This window comes from Crocodylus porosus, unplaced genomic scaffold, assembly GCF_001723895.1.
Source record: "Crocodylus porosus isolate Cpor-Errol unplaced genomic scaffold, CroPor_comp1, whole genome shotgun sequence".
In the NCBI taxonomy this organism is placed as follows: domain Eukaryota; kingdom Metazoa; phylum Chordata; order Crocodylia; family Crocodylidae; genus Crocodylus; species Crocodylus porosus.
Window position 1 is genome coordinate 247,767,852 of NW_017728886.1, and position 23,000 is coordinate 247,790,851.

At 41.6% G+C, this 23,000-nt stretch overlaps 1 protein-coding gene across 1 annotated transcript; it reads right to left on the bottom strand.

Annotated features, from left to right (window-relative positions):
* Nucleotides 1–279: 279 nt before the first annotated feature.
* On the bottom strand, nt 280–21,523 carry RAD21 (RAD21 cohesin complex component). The gene is made up of 13 exons (XM_019552149.1): nt 21,348–21,523; nt 18,437–18,566; nt 16,114–16,213; nt 14,350–14,456; nt 11,813–12,016; nt 10,991–11,116; nt 10,669–10,791; nt 9,588–9,811; nt 9,042–9,195; nt 8,449–8,600; nt 6,616–6,759; nt 5,395–5,478; nt 280–2,117 (listed from the first exon to the last, which is right to left on the bottom strand). Exons 1-13 carry the CDS (start codon nt 21,489–21,491, stop codon nt 1,926–1,928), a joined length of 1,884 nt encoding a protein of 627 aa, XP_019407694.1. The 5' UTR covers nt 21,492–21,523; the 3' UTR covers nt 280–1,925.
* Nucleotides 21,524–23,000: the final 1,477 nt, after the last annotated feature.

The window sequence follows — 23,000 nt, forward strand, 5'->3', positions numbered from 1 at the left end:
GAAATTGAGGTAAAATATTTTTTCAGTTTTTGTTCAATTCTAGAGTTCAAACATATCTGGTATAAATACCCGAGTGGAAAACACAGACAGCATGTCTAGTAAGACAGAACACCTTCCTTCTTAGTGGCAAGGTGTCTCTATTTAAAACATTCAGCTTTCTTATGTAAAGGACTTCATCATTGCTACATTTTCTAAATACAAAAATAAGCCAGCCATAAATAGTAATTCCTTAATATAACATGGAAAAAAGGTGTTCAAACAAGATACAGCACTAATATATAACAGCTTATAACACAACTTTTATTAGAAAAGTTATACATAACAGCATCAACTATTTTCAAGAATATTAACCCTGAAAAGCAACAAAACAGACTAACAAAATGTGTAACAAGAAACTAATGACCTTTTCTATAATTAAACATTCAAGTTATCTACAATGTCTCTTTTTACAAAGGGGAAAAACCATGGTTTTACAGGCACATCATGTTGAAAATAAAGCTGCAATAACTATTTTATACAATTAACTTTTTCAAGGTTTATTAAAACATGGTCATTATGTAGTCTCAATTTTTAAAACATTCACATAATTTTACACTTGATTATACACTGAAATTTCAGTCCCAAAAAAGAATCATTTCACAAAAGTGCCAACATTAAAACCAGAACTTTCAGTGTTAATTTTGCCCTAAAAAAAAAAAAAAGTTAAGACGTGTTTCCATAATCAACATATTCACATAATTTGTTGTGCTATCTGGTCCTAACAGTAAAGCTTCATTCCTTATAGTAAAACCAAATAGGACTTTTGCAAAGCTGTTAAATACATTTTGAACAGACGAGTGTGCATTATTGGAAAACTGATACTAAAACCATAAATATATCTGAAGAGCCATTAGTACACTTTACACAATATTAGTTTTATTAAATGGAACTATGCCTGCTTGTATGGTATATTTAGTTTGCTGCCATTTCAATATAGGTGGTGTGTAAATTAAACAGTTTTATAAGGCAACTTGTCCAATTTCTCTTATGTTCATCTTTAACTGTTTAATAAAAAAGAATTTTAAAAAAAGATCAGATAATTTACAATCTAGAAGACTGTTTTTAAAAGTATGGACTTTGTATATAGCTTTACAACACTGATATTTTAAAGTTTAAATGAAATGACTAAAACTTTGATTTGCTGCCTATTAATAGTAATTAGCCATTACCAGTAGCGGACCGCAGTGAAAACGATAAGTAAAAAGGAATGTTTTGTCTTAAAAAGTTCAATATGTGGTCTGTCCTTTCTGTAAGCAATAAGATCAATTAGAAGAAGTGTTTTCCAGAGACACCTGTTTCCCTTTAGCATCAAAGGCTATGAGATCTTACTGCAAAAAAATGCAGTGACAACAAGCCAACATGTGAGGCACTACCATTCATACCGGCAGCTGTAACACCACCCATAGTACAAAGGAAGATACTGACAAAGATCTAGGCAAGGAAAAAAAAATCATTAGCATGGAAAGCAGACTGACATTTTTGGACAAATTTGGCAAAATTTTTAATGAGACAATAGATTGGCTATTCAGGTTTACTTGTGCAGGTTAAAATATCATTACTGAATAAAGCAAATCAAATTATAGCAAGTCATTTCCATTGTTACTCAATATGACATGCACCAATATTGCACACATCTGCTCTGAATCTTTAAAACAATCTTCGTCTCTGGGTCCTTGAGTTGTTCGTCTTGCTCCTGCAATTGAAACTCAAAATCACCCACCCCAGCAGTGTCACTAAAATCAGAAGTGGTAAAATACAAAAACCAAAAAGAAAAAGGACTTTGTACAGACAATAAAATCCAAAATTTTCTAAATCTGTAGGCCCTACACATGGGGCAATATGTACGCACTAGTGAAATTAACACTAGCTCTGCTGCATCTCACCACTCAAATAATATGGAATCTGGGACCAGGTGTTGCAATGATGTCACTGTAAGGCTCTTCCTGTGTCAGCTCTATAGCTTGTTGTTTTTTAAGTACCAAGAAACTGTAGAATTTTGCTGCTGCTTGTTTTCTATTTGTATTTCTGCACAGCTCCAGCAAACTGATAGATTCTGCTCCAGTCTTAGCAAGAGCTCTCTGGAAAAGACGACACAAAACAGGAACACAAAGTTAGTCAATATGCCAAACAAAAGTAAAAGTTCTATATATACACACCAAGAAGGGCCAATGCTGGCAAGTCATTCAAACACTGTCAGAGTTTTAGCAGCTTTAGCCTTGAGTGCATAGGCAACAACCAGTCTGGAATAATGGTGGTTTCCAAGCTTCGAGGCTCCATGCAGTATTATGGGAAAAATTAAGTCTCTATCCCAGTACTCGGTGGTTCTGAAGTGGTCTTTACTACAGATCCGAGTGCTACTTTTCTGCCAGGAAGAACAAATTAGAGATTTCATATCAAGAGAAGGAAAGCAAAAACAATTTCTTTTTCTTCTTGAAGGTGCATCAAGCAGTTCAAGCCTCAGCTAGTCGTACTATCAGACCACTGTGTACTAAATGCCTGTGATCAAGGTTCCCTCTAAGGTGCACGTGGCCGCACACAACCAGAAGTGTGGCCGTACACCAGGAGAGGCTGGAGTGGGTTCCATCAGCTCTGGGGAAGTGCTCTGCTCCCCCGCATCAGGGCCGGGGAGCGGAGCACATCCCCAGAGCCAGCAGAGCCTGTGCCAGCCTCCATCCCTGCCTTGCCTCACCTCAGGGAGGAGGCCCACTGCCTGACCCAGTGAGGCTCCGGAACAGTGCTCCGCTCCCCCCTCATCACCTCAGGGAGCGAGGCGGCATGTGGAATCAGGGCAAGGGAGCAGAGCAGTGTCCTGGAGCCGGCAGAGCCTCACTTAGGGCAGGAAATGGCTCCTCCCCAAGGTGAGGCAAGGCAGGGCTCCACCGGCTCCAGGGAAGTGCTCCACGCCTCAGCTCTGATGCAGGGGAGCAGAGCACTTCCCCAGAGCTGGGGAGCCCATGCCAGGCTCCAGCTCCTGCCCCTGGCCTCTGCCTCCCGGCCCCAGCCCCTGGTCCCAGCCCCCTTTGGTAAGTGTCCCATGCCGGACCGAGGCGCCGTGCTCATAGACCACTGGTCCTTAGAGGAAACATTGCCTGCGATACAACTGCTAAGTGTTACCACCGTAACTAATCAATGGATCAGAACCTATATTTCTATCATTTAAGAGGAACAGGAGTTAAATTTCAGACATAGTAACAAGGTTTGATTGTGCATGATCAAATGTGACCAAACTAATCAACTATGCTTCCCAACAGCAGGGGAGAGGTTGTATTTAAATCTCAGTTAACAGAACTCAATCCATGCAGCCTTCCAAAACGGATCAGAAATTCTGCTCTGAGAAGTCTGAAGTCCTTGTGATCTTTAATCTAAACTTAAAAAAGATACTTTACTTGCCTGTACAATATTTTCCTAGTGGCTCATGTGGAGCCTGCATTTTGCTGGCCAGAGGGACAAACAGAGATGCTATCCCTGACTCTAGATAAATCGGATTAATTTGCTCCAGATTCACACAATATTATTAGCATTTTCCAAATTATACAATTTTTTGGGATCAGGGAAATGATGATAGAGGTCTAATAAAATCATTAAGAGCATGGACAAAGTAAATAGGAAACTGCTGTTCAAGTCTGAAAAATACTAGAACTAGTGGGCACCCACTCTTACTAGCTGGAGAAGATTTTAAAACTAACCTGCATATAATTAACAAATTACCATAAGAGGTTGTAGAGGCAGATGGTATAACTAGGTTCAAAAAAGAGTCTAGACAACATTCATGGATCCATTGATACACAGGTTGGCAATATTTTTGGGCTGAGTGCCAAAAAACATACAACCTCAACTTGGAAGATGTTGACGTGCCGGGGTAGATGGTCAAGGGAGCTGAAAAGGGCCTGACCCCCGCTGTGGCAGCACAACCCCAATCCCTTCCCTGCCGTCTGCCCAGAGGCCCACATGAAGCCACCACCGGCAATGAATGGGGAAGAGCAAGGCTTCTGTTTGGGAATGATATATGTGGTTTCTCTTTCCTTCCCGATGCTGTTGCTCTCGGATCCGTCTTACCAGAAAAAGCTCCAGGCTTCTCCCACTCCTTTGTACTAGAGTTTGGCGGTGGGGGGAGGAATTGAGAGGAGCCAGCAAAGGGAGGAAGGAGTGGCACTAAAACCTGGAGCAGGGCAGGGGGCACCCAAGGGAAGCAGCTGCCCCTGTACTTGGGGGCTGGGAGGGGAAGGCACAAAGCAGGACAGGGGAAGGCTCCTGCTGCTCTCCACCGCTGCATGTAGTGTGTACATGGCAGCTGGGATTAGGGTGCACACATCCCTTCTTGCCCCCCTTATGGGGGTGCTGTACTAGGGACAGAGTCTGATGGGACATGCCTCCCACCTGCCCCCCCACACACATGCTTTTCACTGCTGCATGAATAAGCAACATCTCCTCCTCCCTCCCCAGCAGCAGCAGGGTGGACATGGGGGGGGGAAAAGTGCAGTAGGGTAGGCACTGGCAACAGGGAGGAGGCAGCTGCCAGGTCAGCATGGTGTAGGGGCAGAGCTGCTGCTGCCACCACCACCATCACTGCTACTTGTTCTTGTACTGCCCCGAGTCCAGGGCCTGTGGGGCCCCCACTCAGGCAGCACTGCCCCTCAGGACTGTGGCAGGTCGATTGCTACCTGTGCTGTCTCTCCACTCAAACGTGTGGGGGGGGAGCCCAGGGCAAAAGCAGCACCTGCAGCAGGAGCTAGGCCCTCCCTAGCCCCATAGGCTGCAGTCCTGGAAGCCAGAGCTGCTGCAGCTGGCACATTCCACACAGGGAGGATGGAGGAAGAAGAGTAGGGAGTACCAGCTGCGTTGCCCCGGCCCCTTTCTCGCTGTCTACCCGAGATACACGTGCAGCTGCCACCACCAGTCAGGCAAGGGCTGCAGACCTCAGTGCACCAGTTGCAGCATCCCGGCTGTCCATCACATCCAATCCAGGCTCCGTGCCATAGAACCCAAGCTGCTTGGAGCAGGGCTTGCAGCCTCCCCATCACTTGCTGTGAACAGCCCGGCAGCAGCTGCCACAGTTCAGGCCAGCTGTAGTGCACTAAGCAAAATGGCCATGTGTGCCAAGGGTTACCAGCCCCTTCATTAATACCCTAAATCTGGTCCGTCTGATAGCTATCCTCACAGACACCTCTAAACCAATGATGGTAGATGCCAGGGAGGGTAGGACAGAGATAAATCACTCTAGATATACTGTTCATATGCTCCCCCCACAAAAGCATCCATTCCTGCCGCTGTCAGGGAAAGGATACTGGGCTAGATGGCCATTGGTCTGGCCCAGTATGGCACTAATTATATTCTTATAAAAATGTAGCATTATACCTGAAGACCATGAAGCATCTGTTGAGTTCTTTTATTCCATCTTCTTTCTTCTTGATCTTGATCACCCCCCGTACCATCTTCTTCCTGCAACCAACAAAAGAAAAAAGCCACATTCACTAGCCATGTGAAACGTAAATATCAAGCCTGTAGGTGCCTCAGTGTGGAATCTGTATTTCTCTGTATCCCTACAGCGCTGCTGTCCTCAAGGCAGTGAAGAATGTGTAAGGCTAAGATATTGCGACTTATAAGAAATCCATATATTTCTTCTAATGTAATCTCTATTTCAATAAAAATATCCTGCAGGTATAAAAAAAACTGACAAAAAAAAAAAAAAGGCTATTCCTTGTTCTTACGGTTGCCAAGCTGGCAGTCAAAGAATGCCAAGAAATGGGAATTTGTCAAATAGGCATTCCATAAATCTAAATACGAAATAAAGAATGGCTTTAGACACACTGTGGAGTTTTTAGCACTGATCAATACCCTTAACTTTTTTGTAGTACCTTTCAGAGGTACTTTCCAAACATACGTGCTAATTCATGATTCTTGTTTTGTGAATCATGAAACAGACAGAAAAATACAGTTTCTTTAAGAGACAGAAGTCTTACAAGTGCCAAAACCAGAACAGAATCTCTGTCCAATTTCAGACTGCAATTACAAAAGCATCCTGCCTATTCTCAGGAAAAAGCAGCTTAGCTGTCAGAAGTGAAGCTCTATATTCCAAAGAAGCACTTTGTACAATATGAGGAAAACACTGGACTGCCTTGGGAGAGGCAGGAGAAAGGGATAGAAAAAAGAGAGACCAATTACAGAGACCGATATATGGGTGCACCTCTATTTAAAATTCTAGTGAAGAGCTTATTTTCACATTCATAAGGCATAACTTGTGCTTCTACTTGATAAAAGCTTGCTTTTAGAAAGTTTAAATCTTAAAGCCTTACACCTTAAATGAAAACAGACACCGCTAAACTCAGAATATATACAATGCAAGAAACGTTTTCCAGTTCTCAAACTATAAACCGTATGTAATTAAGTCTGTACAAACTGTACAAATGAAGGTTAAAAATGGATTTTTCAGTTTCAGTTGCAATTTTCACGCACTGTTTCTATAATCTCTCAAGTGGACAAATATACCTCCATTTATTAGTGGTCTGAAACAGAAAAGAAAAAAAATGTTTAAAAACAAATTTAGCCTGCATTAGTCTTAAAGAGTTCAATTCCTACCTCTTCCTCCTCCTCCTCCTCTTTCTCCTTCTCCTTTTCCTTCTCCGGCAAGAGCTCCAGCTCTGGTATTAGCTGACATATGTTTTGAGGCTCTTCTGGAGGCATTTCTACTTGCGGCATTTCCAGCTGTGGCATTGGTTGAGGCTTTTGAAAATATATAAAGGAGATATCAAATTAAATGGGATTTGGGGATCTTTATATTTAATATAAACTTCAGTGACTGATACTTTTAGTATTGAAAGTCAATTAATAAAATACTGTTTGGCACAGAACTAAAACAACCTAGCTTTCATTCATTTTCCAAAGATCCAAGTATTTTTGCTTTGCTCTCCATAAATCCCCTAAGATTCTATTGAGCCTAGAAATCAATAAAACAAAAGTAGATTTCCCAGCTTAGTACTTTAGGTGAGTACAGGCCAACTTAGTCTGTGGCACATCTGCCAAAACCCCCCATGCCCTATCGGCTGTTCCGCCTTCTGCTCCCTCCCCAATCTGCTACCGTGCCACAAACTGCTCATGCCACTTGTGCCACAAACGCTGCAGGCTAAGCACTGCTGATTCTGTTTGATCCATACTACTGATCATATTCCAGAACACAACATTTCACGCATGCACGCATTGGCTTTAAAATCCTAGATGCACTGCAGCATTAAACTCCTGGTTAACTGACTAGGGAATGCCTCCCTGGTACATCAGAACCACCATGGTACCCTTTGTAAAAAACATGGGACAACTGATATTAACCAATGGTATTTTCCAAAAGTGTGAGTGATTAAGGAGTTAATGTACCAATTTTAAAAATGCAGGATTCTCTTCCCTTTCCCACCTCCAAGAGAGTCTCCTCATCCCCATTTTTAAAATTGGTACATTAACTCCTTAATCACCTCACACTTTTGGAAACTACACTGACACACTTAATTTCTCAGTCTTGCCCTATGAAACTTGCCATCATGGCTTCAGACCACTACGGATTCAAATAGGAGAGATTAACAGTACACAAGCTGTTGGAGCTCATGAAAGTAAACTTTGTGACCAATTCCTCTAGTTTGAAAAGGACCTAGAATCTAGGTCTTCCACTTCCAAAACTAGTGCTCTAACTACTAAGCCATTGTAAGATGTGGGCAACACCACTACCTTCTGCTATTCTTTGAAAGCAAAGAGTGAGCCATATTCAAAAGATCAAATTAAGTATGTGAGAAGAAGAGCAAGCTTTGGGCTCTGCCCAATTTCCTTTCAGAGATTTCCTGGACAAATCAGAGCTAAAAGAACCCACCAACCCCTCTTTATATCCGAACAGGGGCATACCAGTACTATGGCTGCAGGTATTTGCTTTTACTTCAGCTTACTTCATGAGCATGTAGTCATTAGAGAAGCATCTCTCATGGAAAGAGTCCAAACATCTTTCATTTAAAAGATAAGAGCTTGTCCGTTTAGCATAGTAACAGCTTTTTCCTTAACAGAAAAATGTTTGCACGTTACTTCCCATGATGAAAAGGCTTCACAATTTCCTGAGTAACAGATTTTATCTTCTGCAGATTGTTTTCTGAATAAACTAGGCTTTTTGCCATTTCATTTTTAAGGGAAAAGGTGTTGGTTTTACTGAACATTTTTCAAATGTTACCCAAAACAGTTCAACACAAAAGTGATATGAACACCACTCATCTTTCCCCTTTCACTATGCAATACAACCGGGATATTCCCGTCAAAAGATACCATTTATTTCTAAATAAGGACAGCCATGCATGGGATGATACATGCTCTCCTTTTGGGGTTGAAGGCACATTTAAAAACATCCACCTGTGGAACAAACAGGGGCACTATAATCTGACTCACAGGTAACACAGGCTCCGGTTCCACTTGCTGAGCCTTGCGCTTTACTCCTGTCTGAGGTGGTGGGGGCGGCATTACAGATTCATCCAAATTTGTTCTGCTGCCTTCCATCACGGATTCTTGTAGGCGGCTTGGCTCTTCCAAGATAGGTTCATCTACAAATTATGACAAGTTAAAAAAAGGTTTTATAGATATTTTGATCTTCCTGGGATATAAAAAAAAGTGATCACACTGCTGTTTCTGAAGCCTAACAGACTGGAGTTCAGCAGCACATTTGCAGTTTACAACAGCTAGGTCCAAATTTTCCATCATAGTGTTTGCACTGACTTAAATAAAGAGTCAAGGTATGTATGTTGACCCACCCTTAGAATCCATTTAATTCACTGGACACAGTTGGATCAAACTGAACTTCTGTTTTTAGAAGAACAGATTCTAACAGAAAGTGATTATTGACTGTTTAACAGGCTACACAGTAAGTAATTACAGGACCTAGTGCTTCACAACTTTGTTCTCGTTTTAGTAGTTTAAATGTAAAGCACAACCCCAAGTGAAAAATTAATCTTTGAAAGGAAATGCATGTTTAATGAATCACAAACCGATGACATCCCGCTGTTGCTGCTGCTGTTCTTCTCTGGGTACCTCTGGATTTTCAAAATCTTTAAGGAACTCATCCAGGTTATCAGCTTCTCCACCTTTCCTTCTCTTTCTAAGGTCTTCAGGTACAAGAGGCGTTAGACACCGAGTAAACAGCTGTAAGAAAACAAGTTAAACCACTACTGCAGATCATTCTCCAATACTGCAACTACTACTTACTTTTTCTTCGTAATTATTTTTTTTAAGAGATGAGTTACTTATGAGGCTCTCCCCTCTAGTCTTCTCTCTTTCAAGAAGAGCTTGTTAAAGATTTAATCTGCAACTGAAATGCACTGAAATACATTTTGGGGGGGGGGGGGGGGTGTGTTTTAATGCCTGGGCAACTATGTAGTTTGTTTTCAGTCATGGCAAGTTCTCAGAAATACATAATCTACCAGATGCTGTTATTGCATTGTGTTGCTCACTATAGAGAGCATTGATTTAATTGACTTTAGTCTTCCATTATGGTATTTCATGTTTTAAGATAATCTCCCAGAAGTACTGGTTACCTTCAATAATCTATTGTTCCACAAAGGCTGAGCAGGCAGAGAGAAAAGTTTTTCAACTCCCCCAGTTTCTTTCCACATCATCAGTTTCTTGGTGGGAGGTGCCAAGTCCAAAGTGGTGACAATATCAGAATAGTCACTTAATTGGGCTCGGATAGTTTTGCTATCCAACTCCTTCACGCTGTCTACAATCAGTTTTCTCTTCCTCTTTGCTTTAGTTTCCTTGACTGTTGAGACAAGAGAAATAGAAGATTCAAGCTTAAAATCCTGGTTACTACATCAGACTTAAAGTCTTACAAGTTCACATACATGATTTTAAAACAGAAATTGAAGGGATTCTTATTTAGGAAAAGGCAGTTATTATTATTATTATTATTATTATTATTAATAAACCAAGTAAAATATACAAACAGTGCTTTGAAACTGGAATCTACTACCAACTGATTTTTAATGATTCATACACTGAAAGCAAATGTAAGTGAATAGTTTCACTGATTACCCATGGACTTTACTATAAGCTATGCTTCTGCTCAAATCTATGACATCTATGAAATCATTTTGATTAGGAAAATCTAAAGTATTTTATTATTAACTAAACTAGTAGAGAATAATATCAATGTTTTTCAAGGATTATCTGAACAAAAAAAAGTCCACAGAATGATAGTTTTTCAATTCACAACAGTGTTATGTACACTGTAAACAGTTTTCTCCTACATATAATTATAATATTCAGGTTATCTTGGTCTGAGACATCAAGCTGGTAATATTTCCAACATGCAATTAATAGCATTTGTATAAGCAGACAAATTTATGTTCTTTTTTAACAGGGGACTGAGCAAGGACAAGATGGTCCAACTATTGCAATCCAGTACATGGTACGGTACCGCATATTTTCCAAGGAATGCAGCAGATAAAAGTTACTGGAGATTAAAAAACAAATTTCACATTCTGAAGGGAAAGCAGGACAAAGTTAAACTAAGTTAGTGGTAACACAAGCAGACTTATTTCCATTCTAGTGAGCCAAGATTTTCCTAGTTAAGATTGCAGATATTTCAAGCAAAGAGCTTCCAAGTAGCTTACTCACCAGTGATGTCAATTGGCTCCAAAGCAAAAGCTTCCTCTTCATTTGGAACCAGTGTTGTTTGATCCGTCATTGTGGGTAACGGTTCTACTGGATCTACTGAATCTGGGCTGTCTGGTCCACCCACTACAAAATAAAACCAGGAATTAGATGCACTGGATTGTAAATTGGAACATTTAGATCCTCGAGCCCTCTACCTTATCTCCAAACAAAATCAACAGCTTCACCTCATATTTTTTACACTATCAGCACATAAATGCTTTGCTATGGAACAACATTCCGAGTAATCTTGAACTAGAAGTAGTCCTAGATTAAAAACACTTACTTGATACATTATCATCATCATCCATATCATCATGGGCAGGCTGTTCTGGCATCATGACTCCACCTTCTGAGAGAGCAGGTGGATCATCAAAGATACCTCCATCATTATTACTGAGAAGTTTATCATCTGAAATAGTGATGTAAGAGAATCAATTACAAATATAAATGAACAAAACTCTGGTAACACTTAAAAATCTGTATCATTTATATTTATGCTGTTAAACCTAGTTTTTATATGCTTTACATTATTTTTTTTGAAGCATAAAAACTAAGGAAGGAGATGGTTGGGATATTTTACAAAACAAACTCTGGCAGGGCGTTTAATTAATAGTACAAGGACAAATTATCTGTCACACATTTATGTCAGCCTTATTAGTCCTCTCATTCTTATTATTCAGTCGCATAAATTTTTTATGTACCATACAAAGATTATAAGTCCAGCGTAGAAAGGTTTCACAGTGACTGTGAATTTGAGGGAAGGAAGGATCCAGTAATATTCCCAACATATAAATTAAAGACACTGCTAAGCATCCAAGAGGCTTACATGTGCCAGGGGAATTGCATACTAGCTTCTCTTTCAAAACTATACATGAACATATCGGAGTATTTTGAATATGAGAAGTGACTTTTATCCAGATCTCTTTAAAAAGAGAGTCAGTGCTTACCTTAGAGTATTAACAAGGTTACAGTAGCACCCAGGGGCCCTTTTACTAAACACGATGTAGATGTTCAAAAAATCCCCCATCCCAAAAGTTCTTATAATTCAAGTACAAGGAGAGGCAATATAAAATAAAAACAAGTTACTACACTACTACAAACATACCCAATATTCCTCCATCATTCCCTTCTCCAAAGTTGTCATCCTTGTATTGGTCTTCATATTCTAGGTGGTTAGCTTTCTCATTAAGATGGCTAGTGCTCTGCTCAGGTTCCAGCAAGAGATTGGAAGCACCAGTACTCACTAACATGTCATCTTCAAATGCACTACCTTCTCTCATCATCTCACGATCATCCATTCCAAAGTCACCTGTAAAAACATTTATTATTATTGTTATAGATGAAGAGATTATTTCGTCTACCTAGGAATTCAGCTTAACACTTTCAGTCCTATTATTGCAATTTATCACCATATAGGTCAATTCTACAAGTGTTTCTACTCACAAAAATGAATGGTTCGTACTGCTCCTTACTCTAACTGAAAAGTCACTTAAAGTAGTAGGTAAATTAGTCTACACCTACATTCTCTTCAGTGATATTTAGTTCTGATTTATAGAAGCAGCTTTCTCCTCTCTCTTCTGAACAGTCATTTTTCTCATGTAGAATATATTCTAAGCATCTCATTTTGAAGTTGGCTTCACTGCAGCATCAATATATTTAAAATGCAACCAGGTCCTCTGTCTTAGAAGAGGTTTTCATTTTAAAACTTCCTTGCACCAAATTTGTTTAATGAAAAAGGGAAAGAACAATATTACAGAGGTCTATCAATTCTATGAGTAGGCTACTGATAACTACTAACAGAGCTCTATTCAACTCCACACACAGAATTCATTTTTGGATGTTTTTCCAAATGTATTATTTTTCCTGTTTTGATTCAGTTAAGACACTTTTAATTATACACCAACAGACAAGTTTCAGTTAGTTACATACACCATTATAATTGTTCAGCTGCCTAAGTATTTCTCAGCCACTGCTTCATAGTTGGTAGGGATGGAAAAGACCTAAGCAGATCATCTAGTCCAACCCCCTGCCATGGCCACGAAAGGATGCTGGGGTCAAATGACCCCAGCTAGGTGGCTGTTTAGCCTCCTTTTGAAGACCCCCCAGGGTAGGGGCAAGCACCACTTCCCCTGGAAGTTGGTTGCACATCCTAGCCACCCTGACTGTGAAGTAGTGCCTCCTGACATCTAGCCTGAATCTATTCTCAGTCAATTTATGGCCGTTATTCCTAGTTACCCCCAGTAGTGCTTGGGGGAGCAGGGACTCTCCCATTGCCTGCTGGTCCCCCTTGGCAAGTTTACAGAGGGACACCAGATCCCCTCTCAGCCTTTTGTGGAGGTGAAACAGGTTCAGACCCTGTAGCCTCTCCTACTAGGGCCTGCCCTGCTGCCCTCTAATCATGCGACTGGCCCTCCTCTGGACCCACTTGATGCTATCCACATCCCTCCTGAAGTGCGACGCCCAGAACTGGACACAGTACTCCAACTGCGGCCTGACCAACGTCACATGGAGGGGGAGGATCACCTCCTTGGACCTGTTCGGGATGCATCTATGGATGCATGACAATGTGGTTAGCTTTCCTGACCATGTCCCCCCATGTTCATCGTTCATCTTGGAATCAATAGGGATTCCAAGGTTCATCTCTGACTCTGTGCTGACAAGAAGGGAGTTCCCCAGCTTGTAGGTATGCTGCTGGTTCTGCCTCCCCAGGTGCAACACCTTGCACTTGTCAGTATGGAAACTCATCCTAATCTAATCTGTCCACCTCTGTAACCCATCAAGATCTAGTTGTAGCCTGTCCCTCTCTTCTAGCATGCTCACTTCTCCCCACATCTTAGTGTCATCTGTAAACTTGAACAAAGTGCTTTTCACACCCTTGTCCAAATCGCTGATGAAGATATTGAACAGTGCAGGCCCAAGGACCGAGCCCCGAGGAACCCCACTGCCCACATCCCTCCAGGTGGAAAATGACCCATCCACCACCCCTCTCTGGGTGCAGCCCTCCAGCCAATTTGCAACCCATCTGACTGTAGGCGTTGACACCACAGCTGCCTAATTTTTTAATGAGGATGGGGTGAGAGACACTGTCAAAGGCCTTCCTAAAGTCCAGGAAGGCTACGTCCACTGAGACACCCACGTCCAAGGCTTTTGTGACCTGGTCACAGAAGGCGACCAGGTTGGTCTGACAGAACCTGCTTCTAATGAACCCATGTTGGTCGCTAATTAATATTAATAACAAGAAGTTATTAATGCAATGAAAATATATAGAAAAAACACAGTTGCTAATAGTTTGGACAGTCATGCTTAAATAGCAGAGGAAATATAAGCAATATAAAATAATCATTAATCCTTCAAATGAATACCGCTACTACTATAAAAGACAGTTGCATCTTTTTTGGGTGTTAGGTAAGATTTTTATTTAAAAAAACCTTCTCCAATAAAGTCAAGTGAAGGTTTAACATTCTCCCCTATAGGAATGTTTGACTAATATTTAGCTAACAGTATTTCACATAAAGTTCATTCTGTGATAACTGCAACTGTTCAGTTAGAAGCAGGGCTGCAACAATATTTGTAAAATCTAATTTTAGCACATGAGCTAGTGAAAACTTAGCTTCACACACTATTAAACAGAAAAGCATTTACCAAAGTCATTATCTTGAAGGATGCTGATATTTCCCACTTCTTCTCTCATTGTAATTTCTTCCACTCTACTCTGGTTCAAACTGAACTGCTGGGCCACATCAATATCGCTTAAATAAAACAGAAAATATAATTTCAAAGTTGTCTATTACAGATAAACTACAATTCTTTAAACCAGCAGACATATTCCTTTATGAGGTCTGTTTCCAGCAATATATGTCGTGCATTTGTACAAATGTATTCATTTAACATTTAAAAACAAAGATAGGCTCAGTATGACTGAGCCACATAGAACTTTAGGATTTTCCATGAGTGCTACCTTAAACTGCAATCAGTGTCCAGAGAAGAACAAACAAACAGTTGTCAGCATCATAAAAGGGATTTTCAATTTAGGTATTGCTGATTTATTCCTGATGTTAGCTTCAAAAAAAGATTTACGAGATTCAGCAATTTAATATATTCAGCAAGCTTTAGTATGCAGCTATGAACTTAAATATTTTTTAAATGGGATTAATTTTAAGTTAAAGCATGTCACGTTTAAACCAACTGTAAACTAAGAAAAATAGTGGCAAAGCAATTTACAGTCTAAGACAGCAGTTGGCAACCCCTGGCATGTATGCCAGAGCATGGCACAAGGCCATTTTGCTGGGCACGCCACATCCAGCTTGGGCTCTGGGCAGCCACAACCAGCTACAGAGCCTGGGTTGCTCGCAGCAGGCAGCCAGGATGCTGCAAGCAGCCTGGATTCCATGGCTGGCAGCAGCTGCTCAGAGGCCAGGCTGGCTGCAGCCAGGCAGCTTTAAACAAGTGTGCCAGGCTCTGTGGCAACAGTGGTTGCACACATGCTTCAGGGCACAGGGTGGGGAAGGGGCTGGGGCAGTGCAACCCCAGCCCCTCCCCCACCATACACCCAGAGAAGTGCGCATGCAACTGCCACCACAGAGCCTGGCCCAAGCTCTGGAGCCAGGCACAACTGTTTGCAGCCTCCTGGCTTCTTGACAGGTGTCCCAGGCTCCAGGCAGCTGCAGCATGTGGCAGGCAAGCTGTAAACAGATATGCCAGGCTCCAGAGCCCTGGCACCAGCTCCATGCCAGTAGCAACTGCAAGTGCACCTGCATGTGTGCACCTGCCACTGGCAAAAATGATTGGGCCCCTCACAGTCTGCCCTTGGCATACCAATTAAAGGTGTGGGTCAGGGTTGGGGTGTTTTTGGCACTCCAGCCAAAAATGTTGCTGACCCCTGTTCTAGCACTTCAAAGGACAGAATAATCTAGGCCAAAAAATACCCCAATGTAAATATTTTAAAAAGAGGTAACCACAATTTCCAATTGGATACTTAATTTGTCATCATGTCCATTATAAGAAAAAAGTTTTGATACTGAGTGATTAAGACTTGAAATTATTAGAAAGTGGCCATCAACCTAAAAACAGCATTTGTTTTGGGTGCCTTGACAGTTCCCAAAGTCGTTTCCTTCCTACAGAAGAAAGATTATGCTCAAAGATATTTACTTAACCTATACATCACATCTTCACCATATTTGCTTGCAAAATATTTTTTTCTTCTATCACAATTAAGCAGTAGTTTAGATTCAAGTAATCATAAAAATGCAACTGCTTGTCTACGCATTTGAATTCTAGCACATCCCAGGTTAGAATATTAGAATTTGAATCAATTGCCACATGAAATGCTTAGTCTTTAAGTCCTGATAGTCTTAAACAGGTTAATTATTAAATTCAAGCAAATAAATAAAGGGAAAGTAAGCTTACTCTAGATCAGGCAGTGGCTGGTCAAAATCATGAAATTCCTCAGGTAAGGTGATAGCATTGTACGCAGCCTCTCTATTTTCCTCAGGCAGATCAACAACACCTGAAAAGGATCCCACTCAGTAAGTTCCTGTATCTATACCAATGCTGAATTTTAGCAAACTTTATGCGTTGATCTCTGTACAACAATATTTCCACCATCCTCACTTTTCACCAGGCAGGAAGTCAACTCAACATTCAGTGCTTCTGAGCATGCTAACTAAGGTATAGAACTACAAGAGTATTAGGTGCCTTAAAAGGTCAAAATCTAGATCTTTAAAACACCCTGGTCAGCTGCTGTATAACACCATAAGTACTAAAGCTGTGTGAAATAGCACTGGTCCAATTCGACTTGTTTTGACAGAACAGGGTTTTGTTTTGAGTTTCATTTAGTTTCAAAAGCACTGTTTCATTTCATTTTGTCGAAACTGTTTTGCTGTTTCAACACTGTTTCAATGTTTTGCCCTTAGATTATTATGGGGAAACAAAATGCTTGCCTGCACCCCCGGGAGGGCTGCCAGAGCTCTGTGCTGCAGATCTGCCTGCCAAATGAAAGCAGCCAGGTGCTGCTGCTACATGGGACTGGCACCAGGGAGATCGGTGCTGCTGCCGGTCCCAGGTGATAGCACCCAGCTCCTCTCATCCAGCAGGCATATCAAGGGCTTGCCTGCACACCTGGGAGGGCTGCGGGAACTGTACCGGAGTCCTCCTGAGGGGTGTGGGCCCCTGATCTGCCTGCCAAAATGACAGACCAGTGCTGGGCACAGCTCACACCCAGTGCCGGGAAGACTGCTGCTCCCACTGGCCCCAGGCAGCAGCACCCAGCTCTTGTCACCTGGCAGGCAGATCAGGGGCACGCAGCCTCAGGAGGACTCCAGCACAGCTCAGCTGACAAGAGTGGGATGCTACCAGCTGGGACCAGAGCAGATCAGCTCATGCAGGGACCCCCAGCTCCAATCCCAGGATGGGGGAAGGTCCCTACATGAGCTGATCTGCCCTGGGCCCCGCACCCTCCTTGAACCCGGCTCCAGCATGGGGCCAGGGCAGATCAGCTCGCGGGGGGACCTGCTGCCCGAATCCCTGTACCAGCACTGGCTCGAGGAGGGTGGGGGACCCAGGACAGATCTCATGGGGGGACCCTCCCCCACCCCAGGATTGGGGTGGTGGGTCCCTGCACAGGTTGATATGCCCTGGCCCCACTGGCCCTAGGCAGCAGCACCTGGCTTCCGTCAGCCAGCAGGCAGATTGGGGGCCCGCCAGCACTGACACAGCCCCTGCAGCCCCTCCTGGGGGAGTCCTCCTGGGGGTATGCATGCCCCTGATTTGCCTGCCAAGTGACAGGTGCTGCCAGTTGGGACCGGTACTGAAGCCAGTAAGCCTGGCTTTGAAACTCTAAATGTTTTGAAACTTTCCAAACTTTGAGTTACCTTGTTTTGTTTCAAAGTTGTTTCAAAGGCTTTAGTTTCATTTCAATTCCGCTGTTTTGAGCTTGAAATGCATCAAGTGGGAGCGGCACAGAAGGGGTAGGTGCTAGGCCCATCAATGCCAACATTCCCCCCAAGATGCTCCTTTCTCCAACCTAGTGCATGTGACATGTTTTTCTGCAGCCTGCAGCCTACTGCTGCCTTAGCCCTCCCTTCTCTCTTGGCACTAAATTCATTGTTGGTAACAGTCAGTGATGATAGCAACCAGCCATGGGAGTAGAGGGCAGCTGGAGTAGGAAGTTACAAGACAGGACTGGGCTATCAGCAGGTGGCTTGGACACTGCAAAATTTTGTTACTGGAGTGGCAAGAAAAGCAACAGCTGTTGGTTTGGAAGTGACAGGCCCAATGCATCTTTCAGACACAGTCCAACAGCTGATCTTGTGCCAGCCCACTAGTTCCAATTCCCTGCGATGCTTCTCCCAATAAGCACAGTTTTTACACCAAAGAGAGGCATCAACCATGCAATATCATTACATATCCATATCACCTGGTGTGTTGCCTGTATTGACAACAGCCAAAGCCATAGGCAATAATTTTTGACTGATGGAATGCAGGCAAGGAAGAAGCATTTTAGCAAGTTTTGGCTTAGCACAACTCATAGCCACCCAAATGCAAGACGGCATTTAAGGAGAACTGTGCATTTCCCCACAACAACAGGGAAACCTAAAGCCACACTAAAAAGAACCAAGCATTTCTCATGGTGCTCTTATCAGAATGACACAGGATGGCATACCTGCTTATTAAAAGCACTATTTATAGTAACATAACCTTTGGAGGGGAACATTTAGGTAAAGCCAAGTACCTGGACGAAAAGCCATCTTGATCTTAATGAAGGCTTCATTACAGTCTGCAAGAAGATATTTAGCTTTTCTGTGGTAAATTCTAACAACTCCCAATAAAAGATGTCCCGAAGTTCGAAGTGCCATTTTCACCTGAAAATATACTACAATCAGCAAGTAAGAACAGATGTATCCAATTTACAAACATTAATTTTACTAGGCAAAAAAAACCTCATTGAAAGTCAGCCATACTAGAGTCTTCTATGATAGATACTAAGCACATTTAAGATCATTGTAGGGTAACTTGCAAGGCACAGTATAGGGAGATGTGCATTATTTCCAAAATAGCTGATATGAAGTGTTCTGCACTTTCAAAAGGAATCTCACAATTTCTAAAAATAGTTACAGAGAGTCCTGACAGACTGGTAAAGTGTACTAGCCCCCTCCCCCAAAAGCAGCAGCGTATTAGTTCGACCAAGCTCCGCAGCATCAGCATAGCTCAGGTGTTTCAGCAGGGTCCTTTTATCTAATAATGGATTGACTCAGCCTTAGAAAATGTGCCAAAAAAGCAGCGCCTGATCTATACAGACATTGAGTGAGCTGGGTCCAATTAACGTGATGCCGCTTCTGGGCATGTGCTGGGCTCAGCGCATGGGCACGCAGAGTCTGAAGTAAAGTGCCAGGGCAGTGAGGGGAAGAGAGGTTACATTTGTAAGTAGGCAAATATTTTTATTATCTACCTAATATAGCATGCACTCTTCAAAATGCTTTAAAAAGTAATCAGCTTGCATTCCATTTGAGGTTTATAATATATGGCAAAATTATCTGGTATTAACCAGAATTGGAGCTAATGTTAACAGGTGTTAACAGGATTGGAGCAAATGTTTTTTCTTTAATTTTAGTTCATTTACTGAAGGCTTAATTTGAAATGTCCCGATCATTTTCAAGTAAGTTAGCAAATAGTACACAGTCAAATGCAGCTGTAATGAAGGAAAGGTTCACAGAATTAAAGATATGATGTGGAACAATATTAGACTAAAACAGGGGTGTCCAATTTGGATTGTGGACCTATGTCATTCAGCTTGTGAGGCTGGAAATATGGTGGTGGGATGAGTAGTAGCAGCCTCGATTGAAAACAGAAACAAAAATCTCCCAGAGCGGCACCACTCATCCTGCAGCTCATATTCTGACCCTGTGGAGAGTCCTATGGTCTGTGGAACCAGAAATCTGAAAGTAGGCAGTGGCAGCTGCCCTGGGCTCTAGGAGCTCTGGTAGCCCTACAAGCGACATAGCTCCACGCTCTGAATCCAGCCCACAGGGCTGACATCCACGAACTAAAATAAAAGTTATTTGGATTTTAAGCAAATAAGCCTTTCACTAAATGTATATGACTCGACACCAAAAAATGACCGACTGTCAGAAAAGCTAAGAGCAATAAATCAGGACAAATAATTCAAGGACTGGATTCTACAAATGTCTTGTATATACAAGTACACTCCTGTCTTAAACACTCTCCCAGTGCTACTTCTACACCTAGTCAGGCACCTTATACAGTACGGGGAAAGCATGGATTTTATAATACCAGGAAAAACTCTCTCTCCAAGTATCTTTTAGGCTGAAGGCAGCTTGTTTACTAAAGGATAAGTGGAACTATCCCCAATTCATCCCAAGATGAATATTTAAAAACATCCTAATTGAAAAAAAAAAAAAATTACCGAAACTTAGGTTTTTATTATGCATAATAAAAGCTATTCTAAAATCTGCAGAAGTCTTACAAGAATCTTACTAAAAAAAAGATTCCTCAAAGCTTACAGCAAACCTTATCAGCACCAAGGTACAAGAAGCACAAGACTCTAGTGACCCCATAACTGCTTCCTTTGAATTGGTTGTTTCCTGACATTTTTAGGAACTCTTGCAAGCAAAGAATCAGTCAGTTCTGTAAAGTACCATGCAAATATGCAGTGCCATTATATCTATTATCTGTTTGTAGTCATAGCTTTTATAAGGCTCATATTAGCTGCAACAAAACAGTCAAGAACATCTATCCCAACTGAAGACAGCATTATAGCTATTAGAATACTAAGCAGAGAAGCTTCAGGGCCTTTTTAAAAAATCATTTTTCCTGTAAGGCATTCAAGTGTCTGTACAGTGACATGTTTTTATATTTGTACATGTTCTGACATGATGGAGACAAGATAAATGCACAAGGGCTGAAAGGCTTTCCCTCTAATATGTAGGTATTCAGCAAGAAGAAAACATTCTATTCTCTCTCAAGAGTTGACATACTTTGTCATTTGGCATGTTTTACACTTGCTCTGCTAGCTGTACTTTAATATTAGGCAAAGCATCCCAGGCCACAAAAAAAGCAAGGCTCCCATATAACAATGTAGGACTTACTTTGAGGGAAGATAACGTTACTTACTTGCTATTAATAATAATACATTGCTACTACATATATTCATCAACCCTTTTTAATATAAGAAGGAATCTACTTTGTAGTTGCCTTACAAAGCAGAGGCAAGTATTTTTCAGGTACAATCTGTTTCAATAGTTTTCAATGAGGACAGTAAGGAATGGTCAAGCATTAGCATGTAGCTGCGTTTTCCCTTTTGCTCTTCCACTTAACACATTTCAGCTCCATAAGCAGTATATTAAGATAATTCACAGATGTTAAACCCTGCTTTGGTTAAAGTATATTAAAGCTAGCCATACCTTGAAGAACTCTTAACAAAACAGTGACAAGCCCAAGCCTCTCTTTAGAGCAGAATGATTCATATATTATTTCATACTTAAAACAACGTGTCTTTCCATTTCCAACATCTTAAAAGAATTGCACAGGTTAAGCAATCAGAATATTAACTTGATTTTCAGTCATGCTTGGTCTTTGTTTCCAAAGAACCAGCAACATCATCAATAGCATTGTAAAACAGTTACCTTAGGTGAAATGATACTCTCCACACTGCTTTCTAGATTACACTCAAATACATGAGCTTTAGTTAGTTTTTTATCCCAATGGGCCGCTAGCCAGATTTTAGCCAGCGGCCCACGCTTGCTCAGTACAAAATGGGCGTAGAACATTGTCCCAGCTGCCTACAAGACAAGGTATGAACCTGTAAAGAAAGAAAAACTGTGATAAGTGGCAATATTTGATAGCAGAAGTTGGTCTCAACTCTACATGACCCTTTTCTTTTCCACAAACCAGAGAAAGTAAAATACTTCTGTACAAGCAGAACAGAAAATATTTAAGAGGATTCTTCTTTGCATCTCTTATGTCTACAAGAATTGTTTCTATGATTTTTGAGTGTTGCTATTTTTCACTGGAGGTTGCCAAAGAGCCCTATCCTTGAAGAACTTGGATTTCCATCTGCTTCCATTGCTTATCCTGGCAACATCTTTGACCACAAATGGTGCTCTCTCTTAATACACCCACGTCTGTAATTTTACCAAAGATCTATTTACTAACACCATTGAACTCTACTGCTGTAGAAATCCTCATTCAATCTTTCACTTTTTTTTCCCACTTCAGCTACCTTAGCCTTGTAGCAGCTCTTATGGTCTACCTCTTCATACTCTGACACAAACTACTGCTGACCCAGCTTTTCATAGATGGAAAGCAGGACCATAGCCGCATTTCAGAATCCATGTAATGACTTATTTAAGGACAGAACTAGAACTCTCCATACATCTAACACATGTGCACGCGCGTGCGTGTGCATGTGCAAGTAAACCATCGGGGGAGGGGGAGGGAGAAGGCATATTCAATTCTCATCCTTTAAATCAAGGACAAAGGTTCTCAGACTGTGGTCCACAAGCTCCATTCAGGTGGTCAGCAGGAGGGTTGCGGAACAAATGAAGAATATCTGAACTTGTAAGGTAAGACTACCGTTATTAAAATATGATTGCTGTGCTTTGATTTGTAGAACAAAAAAAGTTTAAGTGGCCTGCCAAGACTCTCAGCAATTTTCAAGTGGTCCACAAAAAAAATTTTTTTTTTTTTTTGAGAACCACTGGTCTAGGATAATACAGGTTTCCCTTGCTTTATATGGGTTCAGTATGTGCAAATTTGCTCTTATGCCATGACCCTTTTATATCAAAAAATTGTTATATGCAAGGTAAACCCACTCTTATGAGATCAGTGGGGTGGAAGCCTGAAGTCAGCTGTTTTGTGCAGTGCACTGTGGGAGTGGCACTCACCAAAATAGTCTCCTATGTGGATCTGTGCTCCTTGCTCATCTGCGACATGTGTTTCTATAGTTGCCACCCCCATTATGGTAACATTCATCACCACGCTGTGCTTGTGTGTACTGTTTGCTGTTGATGAGTACCAAAACTCGTAAAAGTGGTAGAAATGGGTCTGGGGATCAGTGCAGCTGAGGTCTTGCAAGGTATCCCTATTTGTTACGTTGCAAAGCGGGTTCCCTTTAAGCAAATTTGAGTTATGCACCAATTTTCCAGGAACACGTGAGAAGCACAAAGCAAGGGAAACCTGTACTGGTTTCTTTTTATTCAGGAACAGCTTTCCTACTGCTAATGCAAAAACCTAGTCCTAACAACTGGGAACAGAAGTGGAAATATAGTATCTGGTCC

Coding starts and splice junctions, on each gene's coding strand:
- RAD21 (XM_019552149.1), bottom strand. CDS start 21,491: ATGTTCTACGCCCATTTTGTACTGAGCAAGCGTGGGCCGCTGGCTAAA. Junction 9,812..10,668: donor GGAGCCAATTGACATCACTG/GTGAGTAAGCTA, acceptor TTGTCTCAACAG/TCAAGGAAACTAAAGCAAAG. Junction 6,760..8,448: donor AACCGGAGCCTGTGTTACCT/GTGAGTCAGATT, acceptor TATTTTCAAAAG/CCTCAACCAATGCCACAGCT.